The sequence below is a fragment of the Paramormyrops kingsleyae genome, chromosome 5 (assembly GCF_048594095.1).
Source record: "Paramormyrops kingsleyae isolate MSU_618 chromosome 5, PKINGS_0.4, whole genome shotgun sequence".
Lineage (NCBI taxonomy): Eukaryota > Metazoa > Chordata > Actinopteri > Osteoglossiformes > Mormyridae > Paramormyrops > Paramormyrops kingsleyae.
The window spans coordinates 372,360-395,061 of NC_132801.1; the positions used below are offsets into that span (position 1 = coordinate 372,360).

A 22,702-nucleotide genomic window follows, 5' to 3' on the forward strand; every position below is an offset into this window, starting at 1 on the left:
GCTCGATAATCGCCAAGTTTCTCAACTACAGAACAAAGGAGTTGGTTATCAAAATGGCCTGGGAGAAGAAAGTGGTCGAATGGAAAGGTAACAGGACTTTTTTCGATCATGACTATGCCCCCGATGTGCTGTGGAAACGGAGGAAATATCAGGATGCAAAAAGGATCCTGAGGGAACACGACATCAGATTTCAAGCGCGATTCCCGGCCAGGTTAAGGGTGTTCTACACTGAAGGCATGGTTATCTACAACTCGGCGGAGGAGGCAACGACCGATATGGTGAAAAGAGGTCTCCCGGTGACCGTACTCAGCACACCTTCCTCACTGACTGAGTGTGTTCAGCGGCTGACCTGGAGAAAGACCGGCAAGAAGCGTGGTACACCTGCTCACGTACATCCATCCTACAAAGACAAACTTCTTGCATTCAGACGTTCACAGACAGAAGATAAGTGAAGGATAAGAAACACCCTTTTTTTTTCTTCTTGGGGACAGAATTTGAAGGTACATTGATGATGCTTCTCTTAAAGTACTTTCATCGTCATTCTATTAGTTTCTTGACTTAAGTTTCACTTCCCGATTTAAGAAGACATATGTGTTAAGTGCAAATTTTACCGAAGGAAAGGATGAACAGTTTATACGTCGATATGACTATAAATGCATGGGCCCTTAGTACACCGCAAGTACAAGAGGTTTTTCCCATGGAGCATACTTATCATCCTTGCTCTTTGAAGGGTCTATATGTTGCGACCCCTTACTTGGAAGTCTTGTTTATATTTTTTATAGTTTCACCTTTTTATGGTTGTTCTTTGTTCACCTGTTCATGTTCAATGCATACTCAGAAGGGGATGTTATCAGATGATTGCTATACAACTGTGAGAAAATTGGATCAAAAACACAGGAAAATAAGTGGATTAAAGGAAAATGAGTAATTACATAAAGATAGCATCATATAACGTAAATAATAATAATAGGTACTTTATTGATCCCTGTGGGGAAATTGTTTTTATGCCTCCCTCAACTTGCTCTTCGTAGAGCAAGCTGTCTGTGAAGGGCAGCCACCCGTAGTGGGGCCCAGGGAGCTGGGGATTGAGAGTCTTGCTCAAGGACCCGCAGATGTGCTGAGGCTGGGCTTGAACCGGCGACCTTGTGATTACAGGCACACGGCTTAGCCCACTGAGCCACACGCTGCCCCAAATGGGTTACTTAATCCTGTAAAAAGAAGCAAGATTCTAACTAAACTTAAAAAAGAGAAAATTGAGATAGCATTGCTTCAAGAGACCCATCTCAGTGTATTAGAGCATAACAAATTAAATCGGATGGGGTTTAAATATGTTTTTTCCGCGTCTTTTGGATCTGGACGTAGGAGAGGGGTTGCAGTTTTAATTTCTAATAAAGTGACTTATGAGCATCTTGCAGAAATAAAAGACAGAGAGGGTAGATACATAATGATAAGAGGCAGAGTTGAGGGCAGCTTAGTTACTATTCTTAATGTCTATGCTCCTCCAGGTAGTAAATGTTCCATTTTTAAGATTTTGATTAATCTAATAGCATCCGAATTGCAAGGCATCTTTCTTTGCGGTGGGGATTTAAATGTTTTATTAGACCCTAAATTTAGATTCTTCGAACACTTCCACCCATTTGGCGAGTCCATTAAGAAAACATATAAATACAATGGTACAAGAAATAGGTCTGATTGATGTATGGAGTGATTTTCATCTAGGACATAGAGACTATACTTATTATTCATATCGACATACATCATATTCAAGAATTGATTACTTTCTAGCGTTTGGACAAGACAAATTTATAATTAAAAATTGCAATATAGGTTTAATTGACATATCCGATCATGCATTAATATCACTGTATCTAAATTTAGAGATTAAACCAAAAAACACTCTCTGGAGACTAAACTTTGGCATTCTAAACAATAAAGTGATTAGGGAACAACTTGTAGTAGAAATAAAACGATATGTGGAGCAGAATGATAATGGTTTAGTTCCACCTTCTATACTATGGGAAGCATGTAAAGTAGTTCTTAGGGGTAAAATTATAGCCATTACGTCTAAATTAAAGAAAGGTAGACTTGAAAAACATAACAGACTTACAAACAGTCTAAATAAATTAGAATTGGAAAACAAGAAGGATCCTAATAAAAATTTGTCTCAAGAAATTAAGAAAGTTAGAACAGAGTTGAATTACCTATATACTGTACACAAGACATAGAGAAAAAACTAACGTTTTTAAAACAAAAATATTATGAGTCTGGAGGTAAAGCAATGAAGGTATTGGCTAGAAAATTACGTAAGCAACAGGCTGATGCGACAATACAGAAGATACAAGACCCAATATCAAAACAGCTATTCCATAAGTCAGAAGATATTCAGAGAGTGTTAGAAAATTATTACAAAAAACTTTATACTCAAACACAGACTATAAATTCTGTTGAAATTGATTCTTTTCTTACTCCCTTAAAACTTTCTTCGGTTAGTGATACCTGGAATGCTGAATTAACTGCGGATATAACTGAGGAGGAGTTAAATAAAGCAATATCCAGGCTTAAAACAAACAAGTCACCGGGGCCAGATGGTTCTTCATCTGAGTGGTATAAGGTATTTAGACAACAACTTATCCCCATTTTATTACCAGTATTTAATCATGTTTTGCATGGAAGTGATCTGCCGCCCTTGTGGAGAGAAGCCACTATTTCTGTTATTCCAAAGGAGGGGAAAAACAAACAAGAGTGTTCATCTTATAGACCAATCTCTGTCCTGAACATGGACTACAAGTTGTTTGTCTCAATCCTAGCTAAAAGACTAGCTAAAAGACTTGATAATGCCAGATTTAATTAACTCTGACCAGACTGGTTTTATCCGTGGTAGGCAAACACAAGATAACATCAGAAGAACTCTCCAAATTATCAATCATATTCAAGATTCTAAATTACAAGCTGTTCTCCTAAGCCTTGATGCGGAGAAAGCTTTTGACTCTGTCAATTGGCTTTTTCTTAAGGGCATTCTTACCAAATTAAATTTTCATGAGAAATTTATTAAAGTAATCCAAAATATATACTTATGTCCCACCGTGAGAATTAAAATAAATGGTAATTTAGCGAAGAACATTGCACTCGAGAGGGGTACTAGACAGGGGTGCCCTCTCTCTCCTCTGCTCTTCGCATTGTTTATCGAACCTCTGGGGCAATGGATCAGGCAAAATTCTGAAATAAAAGGTATTAACATCAAAGATGATGAACATAAAATAGCATTATTTGCTGACAACATATTAGTTTATCTAAAAGATCCAACTGAGTCATTGATTGAGTTAATGGAAACATTAAAAAAGTTTGGCTCTTTTTCAGGATTTAAATTAAATTTTTCAAAAACACAGGTATTGACCTTTAATTATAACCCCCTAAACGAAATTAAAAAAGATTACTCCTTAAAATGGGATGTAACATTTATTAAATACTTAGGAATAAATATCCCCAAGGATATGAGCAATTTAGAAATGCTTAATTATGGTCCTATTAATAAAAGAATAAAACTTGACATTGCAAAATTGAATCTTTTACCTTTTTTCAACATGAGATCTAGATTAGATTCTGTCAAGCAATACTTCCAAGACTGCTCTATCTATTTCAATCTTTGCCTGTTCCCTTGCCCAAAAAACAATTCTCAGAATGGGATAAACTGATCTCCAGATTCATATGGCAAGGCAAGAAACCAAGGGTAAAATTTAAAACCCTTCAGCTGAGTAAAGATAAAGGAGGGGTTGCGCTCCCATGTTTACAAAAATATTTTTGGGCAGCACAGTTAAGAGTAATAGTTTGTTGGTGCAACCCAGAGTATCAAGCAAGGTGGAAGGACATAGAGTTTGATTGGTTTGACAGGATATGCGTTTTAAAGTATGGGCTAAGAAAGGGATCACTGCTTACTGTTCAATTATGGATAAAGGACAATTATTAGATTTTAATTCTCTAAAAGAAAAATTTAGTTTAGAATCCAAAGACTTTTACAGATACCTCCAGCTCCGACAACATTTTTGTCAGAAAATTAAAAAAGGGATTGATGAAGATCCAAATAAGAGTACTCTTGTTAAAATATTCTCCTCAGCTTACAAGGCTGAACCAATGTTTAAGACTATTACAAAACTTTATAGAGCTTTGATGGATTTACAAGGAGATTCATCCTTATACATTAAAGAAAGATGGGAGAAAGAAAGTGGGATTATCCTCTCAACCGAGGACTGGGAAAATATATGTAAACAACAATGGGCAACTTCCCGTTCTCCATATTGGAGAGAATTTTGCTGGAGAAATACTATTAGGTTTTTCCTTACCCCAAAACAGAAAAATAATTTTCAAGGCAACTCAAATTGTTGGAGACATTGTGGCTCACAGGATGCTAACCATTTTCACATATTTTGGGGATGTCCTAAAATTTAATGTTTTTGGAAAGATATACATAAGGTATTAGAAAGTATTTTCAACATTAAAATTGATTTCAGCTTTGAGGTACTTTATATGGGCACAGTGTCAATGGTTTCTTGGGAAGGGAAAAACAAATATATGTATAGAATAATTCTTGCTTCAAGTAAAAAAGGTATTACTAGATGCTGGTACAAACCTAATCCACCACAAATACAGGATTGGATTGATATTGTAAAAAGTCTGTTTATAGTGCAGAAAATTACTTTCTGAATGAATAATCAAAAAGATATATTTATTGATTTTTGGTCCAAGTGGATCGAGTACATAACTCCTATTGAACCAAATGTTTTTTTGTTATAGAATCTAAAATCTATGTTTTATGTATGGGTATCATCTATACATCCCCTTTATTTTGTAAATAGTTTTTTGTATAATTGAGAGATAACCCAAAGAGATATATTGATCTGTTATATGCCATGAAGAGCTTTTTGATAATATACAAGCTATAATTGTTGTAAACGTGGCACAAGTCATAAACAGATATATTGGACTGTATCTCTTTTCAATAAAAACTTAAATTAAAAAATAAATAAATAAAGGGGGCTGGAAGATATCTTCCAACTTCCGGGGAAACACGTCTATACCAGGATACTGGAGATGAGGGTCCATTAGATGAACCTTGGATCCAAAACGAACAATGCAAATTCTATTCTGGTCATGGAACACTGGATCAGCTCTTCACCCTCACATGGATACTAGAGGTTTTATGTGAATTTGACAAACCAGTGTACATGTGTTTTATGGACTTGGAAAAAGCATATACCTATGTCCCTTGGGGGTCTTTCGGGGTGGGGGGGGGGGGGGTACTTCGGGAGTATGGGGTCTGTTGTTACAGGTCCTTGTATGATCAGAGCAAGAGTTTGGTTTGCATTGCCGGGAGTAAGTCAGACTCGTTCCCAGTGAATGCTGGACTCTGCCTGGGCTGCCCTTTGTCACTGGTTCTGTTCATAACTTTTTTGGACAGAATTTCTAGGTGTAACCAAGAGGTGGAAGGGGTCCAGTTCAGTGACCTCAGGATTGCGTCTTTGGTTTTTTACAGATAATGTAGTCCTGTTAGCTTCATCGGGCTGTGACCTGCAGCATGAACTGTTTGCAGCTGAATATGAAGAACCCAGGATGAGGATGAGCACCTCCAAGTCTGAGGTCACTGTTCTCACCCGGAAAAGGGTGGATTGCCCTGTCCTGGTTAGGGATGGGTTACTTCCTCAAGCCGAGGAATTGAAGTATCTCAGGGTCTTGTTCATGAGTGAGGGAAGAATGGAGCAGGTGAATGACAGGCAGATCAGGGCAGCGTCAGCAATAATGCAGACACTGTACTGTTCTGTTGTGGTGAAGGAGCTGAGCTAGATGGCAAAGCCTTCAATTTGCCAGTTGATCTACGTTCCTACCCTCACCCACAGTCATGAGCTTTAGGTAGTGACCAAAATAATAAGAACGCAGATTGAAGCGGCAGAAATGAGTTTTCTTCACAGGGTGTCTGGGCTCAGCCCAGACATGTTGGAGGAGCTCAAAGAAGAGCTGCTGCTCCTCTGCATTGAGAGGAACCAGTTGAGGTAGCTCAGGCATCTATCAAGGATGGCTCCTGGATGCCTCCCTGGGGAGGTGTTCCGGGCATGTCCCCCTGGGAAGAGACCTTGGCTGACCCATGACACATTGGAGAGGTTAAATATCTCTTGTCTGACCTGGGAACACCTTGGTTTTTCCCAAAGCTAGCTAAGGGTGGACCCCTTATGATGAGTTATAACATGGATCCACAATTTCCCTTGCCCGGACGCAGGTCACCGGGGCCCCCCCCCTGGAGCCAGGCCTGGGGGTGGGGCTCGATGGCGAGTGCCTGGTGGCCAGGCCTGCACCCATGGGGCCTGGTCGGGCACAGCCCGAAAAAGGCACATGGGTCCCCCCTCCAATGGGCTCACCACTTGTAGGAGGGGCCATAGCGGTCGGGTGCAGTGCGAGTTGGACAGTGGCCGAAGGCGGGGACCTTGGCGGTCCGATCCTCGGCTGCAGAAGCTAGCTCTAGGGACATGGAATGTCACCTCTTTGGTGGGGAAGGAGCCTGAGCTGGTGCGCGAGGCAGTGAAGTTCCGACTAGATGTAGTCGGGCTCACCTCGACGCACGGCTTAGGCTCTGGAACCAGTCTCCTCGAAGGGGGTTGGACCCTCTTCCACTCTGGAGTTGCTCACGGGGAGAGGCGCTGAGCTGGGGTGGGCATACTTATTGCCCCCTGGTTGGGCGCCTGTACATTGGGGTTTACCGCGGTGGATGAGAGGGTAGCCTCCCTTCGCCTTCGGGTGGGGGGACGGGTCCTGACTGTTGTTTGTGCTTATGCACCAAACGGCAGTTCAGAATACCCACCCTTTTCGGAGTCCTTGGAAGGGGTGTTGGAGAGCGCTCCTCCCGGGGACTCTCTTGTTCTGCTGGGGGACTTCAATGCTCACGTGGGCAATGACAGTGAGACCTGGAGGGGCGTGATTGGGAGGAACGGCCCCCCCGATCTGAACCCGAGTGTTGTTTTATTATTGGACTTCTGTGCCTATCACAGATTGTCCATAATGAACACCATGTTCAGGCATAAGGGTGTCCATATGTGCACTTGGCACCAGGACACCCTAGGCCGCAGTTCGATGCGGCGTCAGCAGTGATGCGGGCACTGCATCGGTCTGTCGTGGTGAAGAAGGAGCTGAGCCAAAAGGCAAAGCTCTCGATTTATCAGTTGATCTACGTTCCGACCCTCACTTATGGTCACAAACTGTGGGTAGTGACCGAAAGAACGCGATCGCGAGTGCAAGCGGTCGAAATGAGTTTTCTCCGCAGGGTGGCTGGGCTCTCCCTTAGAGATAGGATGAGGAGCTTGGCCATTCGGGAGGGACTCAGAGGAGAGCCGCTGCTCCTCCGCATTGAGAGGAGCCAGATGAGGTGGCTCAGGCATCTGCTTAGGATGCCTCCTGGACGCCTCCCTGGTGAGGTGTTCCGGGCATGTCCCACTGGGAGGAGGCCCCGGGGAAGACCCAGGACACGCTGGAGGGACTATGTCTCTCGACTGGCCTGGTAACGCCTCGGGATTTCCCTAGAGGAGCTGGAAGAAGTGGCCGGGGAGAGGGAAGTCTGGGTTTCCCTACTGAGACTGCTGCCCCCGCGACCCGACCTTGGATAAGCAGAAGCTAATGGATGGATGAATAGAGAAGGTGACTGGTGAGATGGTGGTCTGGGCATCCCTTCTGAGACTACAGCCCAGACGACCCAGCCTCAGAGAAGTGGTGGAGAATGAATAAATGAAAGAGTGAATGCATAATAAAATATCTTCAAACTCAAGATATAGTAAGTGTAATAGTTGGTGTATCACATGGTGTTGAGCTTTCTAACAGGTGTATTGACATTTACAAGATTTATCAATAGGAGTTTTTGTCAAAAGAAAATCCCCTATTTAAGATGGCATGGATCCTGTCAATAAGAAGCTGGCGAATAAGTAGACAACTTCAGTTTTGTCTGAATTTGCCAGTTAAATCATTTTACAAACTACATACCGAACCTCTGTAGATAAAACTAATCCTGTCCCAAAATAGGGATTTATAATCACGTAATTATTCTATTGAATATGTATGTTTTCAATGCATTCAGGTATAGTCAGCAGTCTCTTGTTTCTTGGGAAAAGAGAGTGCTTTTAACGTGTTTTCCATTCCTTCCAGGGTTGCCAAAGATGGAGGTATGGCAGGAATACTATGGACTTCCCCCGCCCCCAGTTGGGTTTGGTCAACCCCTCCACCTCTCAATGGGTGACATCATAGAGCTAACCCGAGCAGATGTGGAGTTGCAGTGGTGGGAGGTGAGAAGGTTAAAGATGCCACTCTTCGAGTGTATAATGTTTTTAGTAGTTTCTCAGTCATCGCATGTGTGCTTCAGATAGTAAATACAATATGAAAAACCCTGGAGTAAGTACAGTCAGTCCTGCTACAGTGTGACTAATGCATTCATGACAAAACCTCATGTTCACTAAAATCACCTACTTAAACACACCAATGGGAAGAATAAGGTTCAGGGATTGAGACTCCAAAACGTAGTAACTTACACCAAACAATATCAATTAAATAATAAAAACAGTAACACCAGTGTCCAATAATGTAATTATAGACATTTAAAATAAGAAATACATGAGTAAATTATATCATTAACATCTCCTATGGGTCTAACAAGCTCTGCCAAGTAACCACTTCAACCGAATGTGCCAGCCTCGCTAACTTGATTGCTGAGAGTCGGTGTAATGAGCCACAGTCACCATGCAACCAGGCATGCACACAGTGCAAATACAATGGATTACGGTATGTGGAGAGGCACTGAAGGCAACATGGCTACAGACATAATAATTTGTCAATTTCTAGAATCTAAGACTTTGACCCATACAATGCGTGGATGTACAAAAACTTAAATTCTTGTAAATTTCAAAATAATTCATTAACATCAGTATCATCCATTTGATATTTGCGTGGAAGCAGTGTTTCTTGCCAAGACCATATTGCATTGTAGTTCACATAGTGCTTTTCCCTCTGACTTTAAATCGCACAAATACAAATGCGATTCTGCATTGTATTGGACTTAGATACTAATATATCAATTAAGAACATAAGAACATAGAAACTATACAAACGAGAGGAGGCCATTCGGCCCATCGAGCTCACTTGGGTAGAACTTAACTAATAGCTCAGAGTTGTTAAAATCTTATCTAGCTCTGAGTTCTATTGGGACAGATATTGACTGTGATATCACATTGTAGCAGGACTGACTATCATTTACAACATAACTTTATTTTCCTGTAGTAAGCAGTATCTACGTAGCATGACATACATTCTACAAATTTTTATGACGTTGAAGTTCCCCTTGTGGGGAATGAAGAAATGTCCCTGTGCCTGCCCCTGTCAGTCATTCTGCTACAGACTCAGGGCATAGTGCAAGCAGGAAATGAGGGTGACAATCCTCTTACGGGTCTAAGACAAATGGGGTTATTAAGCAAAACTGAACACAAAGGGTAAACCACAAAATAACAGGACCACAAGGGGGAGAAAAAAACAAAGCAAACAGGGAAAACAAGAACTAATGAGAATCCTGACCACACCACAATATGAATACACAATGATTGACTAGAGAACTGAGAAGGGGCAGGCACTTATACACAAAAGGCAACCGGGCTAATGAGAGGGGCAAGGTGTGGAACGTCAGACAATCAACCAATAACAACAGCGCAGGGAAAACAGGCAACAGGTGCAATAACTTATGCCAATGAACTTAAGACTAGGGAAACTCCAACAAACACTGCAAATAAGAAACACTAATCACACACCTGGGGGATGTTTTTCGTACATGGATTGCTTGATTAGCTGGATGTAATTGCTGACGATTGGCATGATCCTGGATCTGTCAGTTTTTCGAAATTCTTGCTGAATGTGTTGTCATAGCAGCACATCCAAATCCTCAAACCAGGGGCCTGTACTACGAAGCGGAGTTACTGGCTTATCAGGGTAACTTGTTGGATTTAAGGTAGTCTGGGCAAAAATGTAAGTGAACGAATATGAAGTCCATTAAAAACTGTGGTATCTTAAATCCGACAAGTTACCCCAATAAGCCAGTAACCCCGCTTTGTAGTACAGGCCACTGCTCGGAGCAGGTTTGTTATATATAAACAAGGATTAGCTCACACACTTAAAGTCTGTGCATGGAAATCATTCAGTCATGGCTTCGCCATTCATGAATGAGCGATCAATTGATATCGATCTGCAAATTATAAGAGAATTTCATGTAGAGAGGGTTTTGTGCGAACAGCAAGATCCTTTATTGCTCCCAGAGGAAATTCTTTTGAAAAGACATTGCTTGTATGTATGTCAACAATCCTTTAAATAGTTATATACCAATATTCACCAGTTTGAAGTATTCACTTCAACATTTTCCCCTATTCTCATTGTGCTTACGTTTGATCTGGAATTATGACATATTAATTAATCTGACACATAGGAAATGAAATGCTGCATTCAGTAAGTACAATGAACACTACTTAAGCATTTAATTTGTTGGCCACTTTTTTCCAGCCGTCTTTTCTGGTTTGGGCTGCTTTTGCCGTGTTACCCCTTGTGCATATTAGTTCTTGAAATTCTTCATATCCTGCTCCGCTTGTGTGAAAAGGTGCGCCCTTCCTTTTGTCATTTTATTGCAGCCTATCAAAGACTTGATGATCATGTTTTCTAGACTCGATATATATAAGCTTTTCCATCAGCGCGTGCGCAATCATCTCAGATGATTGGATCCAGCTAGACTAATCTACTACACAGCTGCGTTTGAAAAACCAACTTATCCTGGATGCATTAACTCATCAAAGATGAGGCATCTGATCTCAGATGATTTAAGCAACATACGGAAAATACCCCCCAGGAATTCAACACACAGAAAATAAAGGAACATGTGGAACAAGGCACAAGCTTCACAAGGAGAACACAGAACTAATAAACACGAGGAAGAACAGAAAAACCAATAATTAGCTGAAACAGCTGAGGCTGGTTCCTGGCCAGCCTTGAACCCATGACCAGATGGTTACAGCCTCTGTACCACACATTCAACCCATTGAGGAGTGCAGCAGTCTGGGGAGCAAGAATAACACACTAGGGCCAAAGACAATGAGATGGCAAAGGGGATGGCCAGCGATGGCTGCTGGCCACACAGGCAAGAGATACAAGGACAGGGTCAGGTGGTATGAACCCTGAAAATAAATATGCCCTGGTAATTTTAGCTCTTTTTAAGGGTTTCAGAGACAAAAACCAAACAAAAGCTAAGTTCATATAATAAAAGTTACTGGTTTCGGTTAGCTGTGACCACCACTGATCACTCCACAGAACGCGTTTCCACTGCTTCAGTGGTGGCACGCTTTACACTATTCCATCTGGTGCTTGGCATTGCACTTGGTGATGTGAGGCTTGCATGCAGCTGCTCGGCCATGGAAGTCCATTCCAGGAATGCTTCCACTTTGCAATATTACCACTTACTACAAAATCTCATCTCCGAATATGTTTAATTAGATTATTAAACAGTAGCTATATGTTTTATCCATTGTACCTGTATTTCATTGAATATTACTGTACATAAAATACCTTTAGGAATGTTTTAAAAAGGTGTGCGTTTTATTGATGGAAAAAAATAGCTATATGGTTATAATCGATAGAACATATGTTTACTTCAATAAGAATGTTTTAATGATTATAACCACATATTTAGGGCCATAGCGAGATGTTTTATTGACTACTAGACTACCTACGTAAAATATGTTTACGGATGTATTAAATTGGTGTGTTTTATTTAAAAATATATTTTTTTAAACTTCATATTTAGGCTGGATAACATATTAATTATTAAATAATAATATGAACTATTAGATATTAAATATAGAGCTAAATATACAGTTATAATCAACAAAACATATTGCTATATCCTATGACAGTACTATGCTTCAGCTCATCAGAATGACCCATTGTTTCACAAATGTTTGTACACTTAAATGCATAGCTAGGTGCTTAATTTTATACACCTGTGTGTCCCAATACTTTTGTCCATGTAGTATATACTGTACATAAAATACCACACACACACACAGACGCACACAGCCATACAGCAGCACGTCTTTGGATTGGCACTGCTGCTGATCGTTACCTTTCATGTGCCTTTTCTCCTCTTCCAGGGCCGAAACATAGCAGTGGCAGAGATGGGCTGGTTTCCTTGTTCTAAAGTTCGGCCATATGTCCCTGTAAGTCCAGCTGGGTTGTCATGTAATACAAGTATAGCTTATGTATAAACCATAACCCTTTCAAACAAATAAAACAGCTGTAATGTATTACTTCTGCTAATTTACATACACCATATATGCCATCATGTCTTATCCTCGTATCCATGAATACCGGTAAAGATTAATGCATTATGTATATGACATGCTCCTTTGTATTATTTTTTAAAATTGAACTCTCTTTTTGTGCACAGAAACCTACGCCAGACCTGACAGACTTTCCATGGTTTGTACATTTGTAAACGTACGATACACATATGCTGCTTTTCTTCATCACTATATGACATTACCTTTCATGTCTGGATAATGGTATCATTTCACCCATTTTTTGTAAACTTTATACTGTAAAACAAACATATATAACACACAGACACAGATATATACGTATTGTGTCTTAGAAATTTTGAACCCTGAAGCATCTTGTTGTTCAGCATAACCTTCTCCCAGCAGAATGAGGATTAAACCAGGATTTTAAAATGCAGATTTGTTTAAAAATATAGAGTGGCCTCCTAAGTTTTCCCAAGGCTATATGTTTGTGTGAGAATCATGACTACATCTGTGTGATTTTGTAACCAGGGTACCACTAATTTTCTAAATATAATGCATCAATCCATCTTTCAACCACTTATCCAGTTCAAGGACATGGGTAATACAACATTTTTTGGACTGCAGACATTACTGATGGTGCCCTTTGGCTCTCTGTTCTATGTAATCAGAGTCGCTTAAATCATCTGAGATCAGATGCCTCGTCTTGGATGAGTTAATGCATCCAGGATAAGTTGGTTTTTCAAATGCAGCTGTGTAGTAGATTAATCTAGCTGGATCCAATCATCCGAGATGATTGCGCAAGCCCGCGCTGATGGAAAAGCTTATATATATCGAGTCTAGAAAACATGATCATAGAGTCTTTGATAGGCTGCAACAAAATGACGAAAGGAAGGGCGCACCTTTTCACACAAGCGGAGCAGGACCTTTTATTAGAAGAATATGAAGAATTTCATACATTGTCATGGAGTGTGCGCTTATCCAAAGTTTAACTACCGTACATTACTTGGTAAAATCATGAATATTGGTATAGCATAATCTTAGTACAGGTATATGTAAACAAATGACAGCTGTATTCCCTAACATCACAACTCAGCTGGAAGCTCTGTGAGTCTCCCGCAAATTGACAGCAGCTCCTTGACACCCCCGAATCAAGCATGTATCCACGTAGTAAAATGAGTGAAACATCCCCCCCCCCCCACACACCCAATTTGTTTGCTAACGATCAGGCACCTAGCCACTTACTGAACAAAACCCCCTAAACAAAATTTGTTCCATAACACCGCCCATGCCTAGCCTGCACTCCCCCACCTGCCCTAGTTGTCCCTCAAACACCTCTCTCAAATCAATATGCTGACAGATAGATGTCTGTATTGCTATATGATGCAGTGCCAGAAACAGTCAGTATTTTGTCAGGTGCTGGAGAATATATATTTAATAGATTTTTTTGTAAATAACGTGAAAGGAGCTAACTTTACTATGGTCTATAATATTGCAACAGACCTCTTGAAATGAAGACATATGCGACAGCCTGTGTAGTTAGGGTGTGGTCATACACAAAGTTCTCGGTTCGGTACAAACCTCAGTTTTAGGTTCATGGTTTAGTGCAATTTCAGTACAGCAGGGAAAACAGAATTTGTTTCGAAATTATTTATCATTAAAACTGCAAACACAAACACAAATAGAAATGAATGCAAACCAAAGGCAATGTTGGAGTAGTGTTGGTGTAATTTATTGGGAAACCAAAATGGTCCCAAACTGCTAATTATGACTGACTGTAACTAGCATTAGCTGTAACCAACTCACATCCACAATTAGCATGTTTTCCATGATGAACATGAGACTTTTCCAACACGGTCTCAATTTAAATCCAAAGTCTGGGCAAATTTTGGGTTCTCTGAAGGAAATGGACCCCTAGACATCAGTACAGCTGCCTTCTTGGGTTCATGGCTCAGTGTCATTTCAGTTCAGCAGGGAAACAGAATTTATTTTGATACTGTATTATTAGAACTGCAAACACAATTAGTAACAGTTGTAAACCAAACATGAAGCAATGTGTCTGTTGACATGAATGAATAACAAAGAGGCTCATTAGCGCGGTTAAAATAAAAATGTAAAACAAAAAAATCTAAAAGATGTCTGTATCAAAACAATCACATGAACAAAATCCCATATTCTCTATTACAAAAGTATGGTCACATATCTGTAGCGATAGACACCCCAATAGCTTTCGTTTATTTTTTTGCCAGAATTTCCAGTGTAACCTACAAACTATTTTTGCTAGCAATTTTCTAGGTTTGAGGTCAGCATATAAACCAAAATTCATTTAATTAAAATAAAATTCTGTGCTGTTACCCAAAATGTTTTACTTTGTAATATTGAGATTGAGACCATGTGACAGTTGCATTTACCTGGATTATGCAGATATAAGAAGTGTGCTTAATTGAAACATGTTGCCATAGAACACCATTCATCTGAAATGGGACCAGCTGCCACTGTGCAATAAAACGGAATGTGTCGTTATTCGATATGCAGTTATGTGGAATCAACAATATACAGAAAGGAATAGAGCCCACTACACAACCATGGCCAGGTTAAGCTGTTTAAAGATGGACAGATGCATGATTAGACTCCAATGTTGTACCTGCCAGGTTTGCTGGCAACATGGACCGCACTGCAGCCAAGAATTTGCTGATGTCTCGTTCTGATGGAACCTACTTGGTCCGACAAAAGGACGGAGGAGAGTTTGCCATCAGTATCAAGTGAGTCATGTGTCCCAGGACCTGGAGCTTCATGGTGCTCCTCAGAGCTGAAAGTCTCACACGAGCCTGCTTGATGCACCAGCTTTCATACGTGGTCTTCTCTGTCTGTGCAGATTCAAGGTGGAAGTTAAACACATCAAGATAACATCAACAGAGGGGCTATACCGCATCAACGAGAAGAAGGCCTTCAAAGGCCTGATTGTATGTATGCTATCCTGCTCTCTCTCTCTGGTATTGGTGGCTACATTCATTGGTAACACTAAGTCATTAGCAAAGAATGGTGGAATCTGTACTATGTTGGAAAATGTAGTTGCTTCAAAGTTACGACTATTTTCAGCAAAACAGGGATACCACCAGTCCTAACCCTTGCCGTAACCCTAACCTGGGGTTCAGCCTGCTTTCTGTAATGCAGCCATTTCTTTTTATTTCCACTACAGGACCTGGTGCAGTTTTATCAGCAAAATACACTCAGGGAGTGCTTCAAGGGCCTGGACACTACCCTGCAGTTCCCTTATAAGGAACCAGAAAAGAACACTACCCCACCCACCCCTGGTGAGACGCTACTCTATATCAACCCCCTCATACCCCAAATTCAAACTACAGCGCACAGGAATGTGCACTGTTATGGTATATTTATTGAAATATTTTCAGATTTATAGTTTCATTTAATATCACCTTACCAGTTGTAAAACTTCTGTAGATTTCAGGAATGAGAAGACTGTATTACTATGGTCACACACAGTGGTCTGTGTCGCAGTTGGTAGTGGCTTTGCAAGAGGATAATGTCTCCCAGACACTGCAGGGATTCACCTTGTGTTTTCTCTTCTCTCCACCAGAGGGCAGTGTGCGTTACTTTGGTACGGCCAGAGCACGGTATGACTTTTCTGCCCGTGATCGCACAGAGCTCTCATTGAGAGAGGGAGACACGATAAAAATCATATCCAAAAAGGCCAGCAACGGGTGGTGGAAAGGCGAAGTCTATGGCCGGGTAAGGCTTCCCCCGGCTGCCCTTCTCTTCTTCTTCATACTACGGGGCATTTCTTAAATTCAGAGGTTTTCAGTCTACAGCACAGAGCAGTAGTAGTGGGCACTGTTGGGGAATTTACTTTAAAAAGTAAGGCATTACAGATTAATAATTACTTGTCTCAAACTGTAATCATATTACTGATTACTTTCAGAAAACAACCATATTACTAATTACATGTTACTTTTAATTACAAAGTAAAACATGTTTTTACCATTCTTTCGCTTTTTCTTTATATTAATTGAATGCCATTCCAAAAGGAAAAGCACAAGCAGGATAATATTTTAAATTTAAATTCTAAACTAGTAACGTAATTATAATCAAGGAAGTAAATGTAATGTGATTACAAAAACTGAAATTGTAATCCATTACACTACTGTTACAGAGAAAAGTAGATTATAGTAATACCTTACCATCAGCATTGGTAGAGGGTTTGCAAAATGTTTTGCAAACTGACATAGAAAATACTACAGGGGATTCCCCCAGGTGGAGTGAATAGACTACAGGGGATTCCCCCAGGTAGAGTGAATACACTACAGGGGATTCCCCAAGGTGGAGTGAAAAAAAATGAAAGGGGAAGCTGCACGCATGTTCTCCCTAGCTCTTTGGAGCATTATCTTTTGGGGTTCCAGATATAAGTGCCAACCATAGCCCGCCATGTGCTTTCACATGCATGCCCCATTGGTAGGTGGTCCCTAGCTCTCTGGAGTATCTTCTTTTGGGGTCCCAGGTATAAAAAAGGTTGAAAAACTTTCCTTTTAAGTCATATAAAAGTATATAATGTATAACAATAGGGGTAATTCAGTGCACTTACACTCTACAGTAGAAAAACATTTCTAAATTATTTGCTGTTAAATGAGGCACCATCGATTAGGGCTGCACCTAGATGATTATTTTTTTGATTAATTGGCTAATCTAATGACTAATTTGCTAAATACCTAATACAAAAGTTTCTATGAATGTTATGTCTATAAACATCTATGAACACATTCATAAATCATTATAAAAATGGCTATAAATATAAAGTATATTCATGAAAAGGCATAACATATTATAGCCATGTTTATTATGCATTATGAATGCTTTATGAAGCTCATTGCACTACAGATACCTTCATAATGCAGTACAACGCATCCTTAATGCTTATACCAACCATTATAATGCATTAGGAATTGTGTTATAGGTTAGAGCTTTACTGGAGCTTTTGAAATATTATAATCAACATTATAATGCCTTATGCTGTAATGCTTTAATTCTTATACCATTATAATGCATTATGAAAGTATGTATAATGCATTATAGATGACAGCTTTAAGTATTACCAAAAAAATCATTATTCCATTAAAATAATCTAACAATTAAATACCACAAAGGAAGCATTAAACACTTACCCCCAGAATGCAAACATTTTATTGTTTAATAAAGTGCAGCAAGGTAGGTAAACTAACAATATTTCCAAATAAATTAAAATAGTCAATTCCAGTTCAGGATTAAAGGGCTGGTAGCAAGAGTAGTGTCATTTATCTGAAGTGATGCAGTTCAAGCAACATTGGAGATATAACAAATATCACTTCCAAGTAAAATGTCAAAAAACTAAAAAACTGAAAAAAGTGCTAGAACCAGTCTTTTAAATTGCTGGAGTAGACTTTAACTGAGAGCTGTAGTAATGTGCATGCTAGCTGTTGGTGAATAAATACATATGTGCTGATCCCCATGACCTTTACCAGTGTAACAGGGTAAGCAGTAAGCAGATAGATGGATGGACTTTCATGGAACTTTGCATCTTTTTCTTTCTTAGATTGGACTGTTTCCTGCTAATTATGTAGAGGAGGACTATTCTGACTACTGCTAGCAAAAGCAGCCATGGGCTGCCACCAAAAACCTGAGAAAATTCCCCACAGCAGAGGGAACATGTTCTTGTGTCTATGTCTGCGCAGACCTCCAAACCCTCACTGAGTCCAAGTCCAGACAGACCTCCAAACCCTCACTTAGTCCAAGCCTACAGACCTCCAACCCTCACTTAGTCCAAGCCCACAGACCTCTAAACCCTCATTTAGTCCATGCCTGGGCAGACCTCCAATCCCTCACTGAGTCCACGCCTACGCAGACCTCCAATCCCTCACTGAGTCCAAGCCCAGACAGACCTCCAAACCCTCACTGAGTCCAGGCCCAGACAGACCGCCAAACCCTCACTTAGTCCAAGCCCACAGACCTCCAAACCCTCATTTAGTCCATGCCTGGGCAGACCTCCAATCCCTCACTGAGTCCATGCCTGTGCAGGCCTCCACCCCTCACAATGTCCATGCCTGGACAGACCTTCAACTCCTCACTGTGTCCAGTCCTACGCAGACCTCCACTCCTTAGTCCAGGCTTGAAGATCTCCAGCCTCACAACCTGTTATAGCCCACCTTTCTCAAGCTCTTGTGTCATCTACAGATGTACTGTCTCAGCTCTGTCATCCACTCAGGATGCCTCAGCCATCTGCAGTCCTGCCTCTCTCCAGTTATATTCTGTACCCAGTTAGCAGTGGGGTAAAACAAAGGTTACTAACTGTATGTTTTAATTAAAAAAAAAACTGACAAAATGCATCACTGCCAAAAAACTACATCTTAGCAACATTAGAGCAGATTCCCTCTCACAGGAAGGCTGTCAGCCTGCAGCTGCTGGACTGGAACATCACCCAGGACTATGTTCTGACAGAGGTCAACAAGCTGTCTTTCCTGAGAACTCTGTAAACTTTCTGAATGTACTCAATAGAACTGGTATTTCTTTGAACACCCGGCTGCCAATAAATGACCCCTATTTCTCAGATTATCACAATGTCAACAATACAAACATGTCCAAGCATGCATACATGCTCAGCACAAACCATGCCTCTGCAGCGATACCTGACTTCACACTGTACACAACACAAGTGAATCTGGGGTTCTTATATTCCTCTTGTGTTGACTTGATGTTTCCTCACTTGTGACAGGTCATCAGTATGCCTAGGATCACAGGGCAGTTTTTTTCAATGCATTGTCACAATTTATTTAGAAAACCACACACAGCAAGGAAATAATAGCACTGCAAATGAAATGAGCATTAACCAGCAAACATTCAACACAGACTTTACATAAATACCCATTTTATTATCAGATTATATCAAAACAAAATGACAAATAAAAAAAAAGTCTTCTAGGACAATTTGTTTCAGCAGTCATGGGAGACATGAGCTTTGCTTGTTTAGCCTCTTCTACTGGTAGTATAGCTCCAGGTTCATTCCATCGTGGATTTCATCTGTGGAATATGAAGTTAAGGGCTGCCCAGCTAAGAAAGGGGCTTAGGCTATTTTAACATGGCACTGGCTCTACCTTATAGCAATGATACACTCAATGTTAATTAATGAGGCAAGCCATTGCACCACTGACTTCTATAAAAGCATTAGGAAAAGCAGAACTCAAGATGCCCATTCTATAAGACGACACTTAGGAGGAAGGATACAATCTCCCAGAGACACATGGTCCTTGAATATTGTGTACCTGTGATGATACAAAGCAGCTTTGAATTACTACCACCTGAAGTTACATAGACATCTCATAATGCATTTCTCTCAGTAGCATAGATATTTCAAATGCAAAACTAAACATACATGTCTCTTTCAAACCTTGAACATTCAGACTCAGTCCTCCTTCTTAGGGTAACAAATTACTTTTGGCATACTGTATCTAGATATTTCTGAAACATTGCAATGCTTCAGATGCAATGCAATGCTTTTAGACAAAATTAATGCAACCACATATTATTTATTCAACTACTATATGAATAGTTTGCAAATTGAGTTACATAATATTTTGTACTGGTAAGAATACCAAAGGAAGGGCATAAATACATTTGCTATTTGTAATATCTGGTCTATGATTTTGCTCATACATCTAGGTTCTCCTTTTTCTTTCTGTACTTTGAAAACTGCCCATAATATGTGACTATAAGCGTCTATGCTACAATGACACCCCATCCAGGGTTATGGAAGACAGATGGATGTTTCTGCACCCAAAGCACTGTGCTGCCTTCCTCAGAGCTGATTTCCTGTTCGCAGTACAGGTGCACCTCACCTTACGATGGTGTTATATTCTGATTAACCCATTGTAAGTGAAAAATATTAATAAGTTGAATATGAATCTTAAGTATATAACTAATGTTACTGAATAAGTAAATAAATAGTTATTGTAACTAAATACCAATAATTAAAAAGTAAATAAATGAACACAAGTTTATCTGGTTAAACACAGGGAAAAAACACTCTACAATAGGTTAGTTAAAACACTGTACAAGATGTTTACCCTTGCGATTGATTCAGAGACCGGACAGCTGCGTGAATACTGTCATGACCAAGCATCAGTAAAAAGTACAGTAAAACTGGACTAAGTCGCCGGCTTGTAACTCGTCAATGTGCACAAGTCGACGCTCAAGCAAAAGTCCCGATTTTTCCTAATGAGGTTTCCTTTAAAATTCCTTGTGTAAGTCGCTGCTTGTAAGTCGTCACCTATATCCCGGTCCCGAACAACACAAATGAATGGATTTTCCTACCTGTAAGTCGACACCCCAATCGCTGCATTCCCGCCGCCTGCTTGTCACCACGGCAATGTAGAAACGGGGAATCCCCACCTATAGCACTAGTCGCTCCCTGGATGCCGAGGCCGTGATGTAGAGACCTGCACTCACGCGGGAGTACCGCGGGACCGAGTGCGGCGCGGGACTCGATTTGATGGGTGAATGCGGGTGTGGGCGGTAAGGTCTTCATGTATGTGCGGGTTGCGGGAGAATAGAATTAATCGCGGGACTCCCGCAAAATGTAATTATCTTAAAATTAATTTATCAAAAACAAATACTCATTTATCTACTGCACAAAAGCAACAAGAACGACTATATTAAAATAATAATTTACAGGCGAATCGTCTACAGAAACTACAATTGCCGCGCTCTGAGTGCCGTAAAACTACTTATATATTTACCTGCGGTATTTTGCGGGCGGGAGCGGGACAAAACTTGAATACTGCAGGCGGGAGCGGGAAAAAATAATATATATTTTTTTTTGCGGGAGCGGGACAGAATCTTCCGGGAGCGGGCAGGAGCGAGACTGAAAAATCTGTCCCGCGCAGGTCTCTACCGTGATGAGTAGAGGTATGGTGTTATATTTACTAGTCGGCAAAACGGCGAAATAGACATAAGTCGCTTAAGTGTCGACTTAGGTGTATCTCGTCAATTCTCTAAGTCGTCACTTTTAAGCTGGTCCCGCGAATGTCGACTTAGACCGGTTTTACTGTATCATACGGTGTATAGCTAGCCCAGCAACAGATTCAGAGTTGACTACAGAATGTGCATTGCCATCGCTCCATTGTAAAATGGAAATATTCTAAGTCAAACCATCATAAAGCAAAGAACGTCTGTATTGCATCTCAGCCAAAGAGGATGAAGGTCGCCTTACCATTTCTTCAGTACAATCTTGTCCCACCTGGTGCCAGTCTGGGCAGCTATCAGCTTCTTCAGATCTCCAATGGTATCCTCTGAGCTGGAGGTTCAAGCTAAGGTACACAACGGGATAACCCTCCAAAACTGAGTGCAATGTGTACACAAATTTGAGATAAGCTTAATCACAATGGCCACAAAGATTACACCTTCACATTCCCAATATTAAATAAAGTATTCAATTTGAATATTTGCCCATTAAGTTTTGCATTATTTTTTTAGTCTTAACACAATTTTATTTAACTGTAATACAGCTCTCCAATACCCAGCGATTACAATGAACATGAGACAAGAATCATTCCATGAGCTTTAGCCATTCTGACATGACAAGGATACTTGCACTTCACCCGCACTTTCTTGCCCAGGCGGTCGTTGCAAACCACTTCAATCATTGTCAGGCTGGTCCTGAAATTAAAAACATATAAAGACCATGCCATTTAGTGGCTAGAATCAGGTTTACAGTATCTGAGCATGAGGTTAAACGTTTACTGTCACCGCAAGTAGTTCCCTATAACGTGAATAATGCGCTTGCATACATTTAAACGCAAACACGGTTTATCGATTTTATCTTCGTTTTGTAAGAAGCTACATATAAACATATGTAACAAGCGCGTATACTCACTGAAAACTTAACAGCTCACCTTATCACTTAGTCTCGTTCAACAAAATTACCCAGGTTTAAAGAGACCCTTAACTGAACACAATATGCCGAAAAGAAATACTTGCGCGACTATAGTTTTTTTTTTTTTTTTTGCAAGACACATGCAATCCAATACTGTTATATGTAAGTGACGTCCCGTTATCCAATAAGACATTAGCTTACTTCAAACCAGGGAGGAACTTCTCGTGTATGAGCCTTTACATAAATGCCGTAAAACGAGATGAAGTGACGTGACAACTAGAACTGTCGTTACTTTCCGTATGGTGCTTCTTGAAAAAGAAAAATATGTTATTTTAATTTAAAATATTAATATAAATAAAATATTGAAATATAAATTTCAAACTAACGTGAATAAGTAAAAACCTTCTAATCGTTTTAACAGATAAATTTAATACATAGC

General features: G+C 40.3%; 2 protein-coding genes across 6 annotated transcripts in view; one reads left to right on the forward strand and one right to left on the reverse strand.

Moving 5' to 3' along the window:
• Nucleotides 1-18,947, forward strand: part of LOC111835106 (proto-oncogene vav) — a 59,029-nt gene extending 40,082 nt beyond the window's left edge. For 2 of the 3 annotated variants that reach the window (XM_072711767.1, XM_072711768.1), the window contains exons 20-27: nucleotides 8,176-8,312; nucleotides 12,201-12,266; nucleotides 12,497-12,528; nucleotides 14,999-15,109; nucleotides 15,223-15,310; nucleotides 15,547-15,661; nucleotides 15,946-16,097; nucleotides 17,932-18,947. In XM_072711767.1, coding sequence (XP_072567868.1) covers nucleotides 8,176-8,312; nucleotides 12,201-12,266; nucleotides 12,497-12,528; nucleotides 14,999-15,109; nucleotides 15,223-15,310; nucleotides 15,547-15,661; nucleotides 15,946-16,097; nucleotides 17,932-17,985 — 755 coding nt within the window. In that variant the 3' untranslated portion in view covers nucleotides 17,986-18,947. Of the gene's footprint in view, nucleotides 1-5,527; nucleotides 8,089-8,175; nucleotides 8,313-12,200; nucleotides 12,267-12,496; nucleotides 12,529-14,998; nucleotides 15,110-15,222; nucleotides 15,311-15,546; nucleotides 15,662-15,945; nucleotides 16,098-17,931 lie in introns of those variants that run through there. The other variant, XM_072711769.1, reaches the window with a different exon arrangement.
• Nucleotides 18,948-19,243: 296 nt separating this feature from the next.
• Nucleotides 19,244-22,547, reverse strand: ubl5 (ubiquitin like 5). 3 transcript variants are annotated; one of them, XM_072711770.1, is made up of 5 exons: nucleotides 22,465-22,547; nucleotides 21,978-22,046; nucleotides 21,601-21,684; nucleotides 19,617-19,654; nucleotides 19,244-19,412 (listed from the first exon to the last, which is right to left on the reverse strand). In XM_072711770.1, exons 2-5 carry the CDS (start codon nucleotides 22,031-22,033, stop codon nucleotides 19,369-19,371), a joined length of 222 nt encoding a protein of 73 aa, XP_072567871.1. In that variant the 5' UTR covers nucleotides 22,034-22,046; nucleotides 22,465-22,547; the 3' UTR covers nucleotides 19,244-19,368. The 3 variants fall into 3 exon arrangements, with proteins under 3 accessions (XP_072567871.1, XP_023650839.1, XP_023650840.1); XM_023795071.2 differs by lacking the exon at nucleotides 22,465-22,547 and adding an exon at nucleotides 22,283-22,446; XM_023795072.2 differs by lacking the exon at nucleotides 22,465-22,547 and adding an exon at nucleotides 22,264-22,410.
• Nucleotides 22,548-22,702: the final 155 nt, after the last annotated feature.

Excerpts from the sequence above, each read along its gene's own strand:
- ubl5 (XM_072711770.1), bottom strand. The coding sequence starts at position 22,033 with ATGATTGAAGTGGTTTGCAACGACCGCCTGGGCAAGAAAGTGCGGGTG. Across the intron at positions 19,655-21,600 it reads AAGATTGTACTGAAGAAATG|GTACACAATATTCAAGGACC; the intron begins GTAAGGCGACCT and ends GTATCATCACAG. Across the intron at positions 19,413-19,616 it reads CCATGTGTCTCTGGGAGATT|ATGAAATCCACGATGGAATG; the intron begins GTATCCTTCCTC and ends CATATTCCACAG.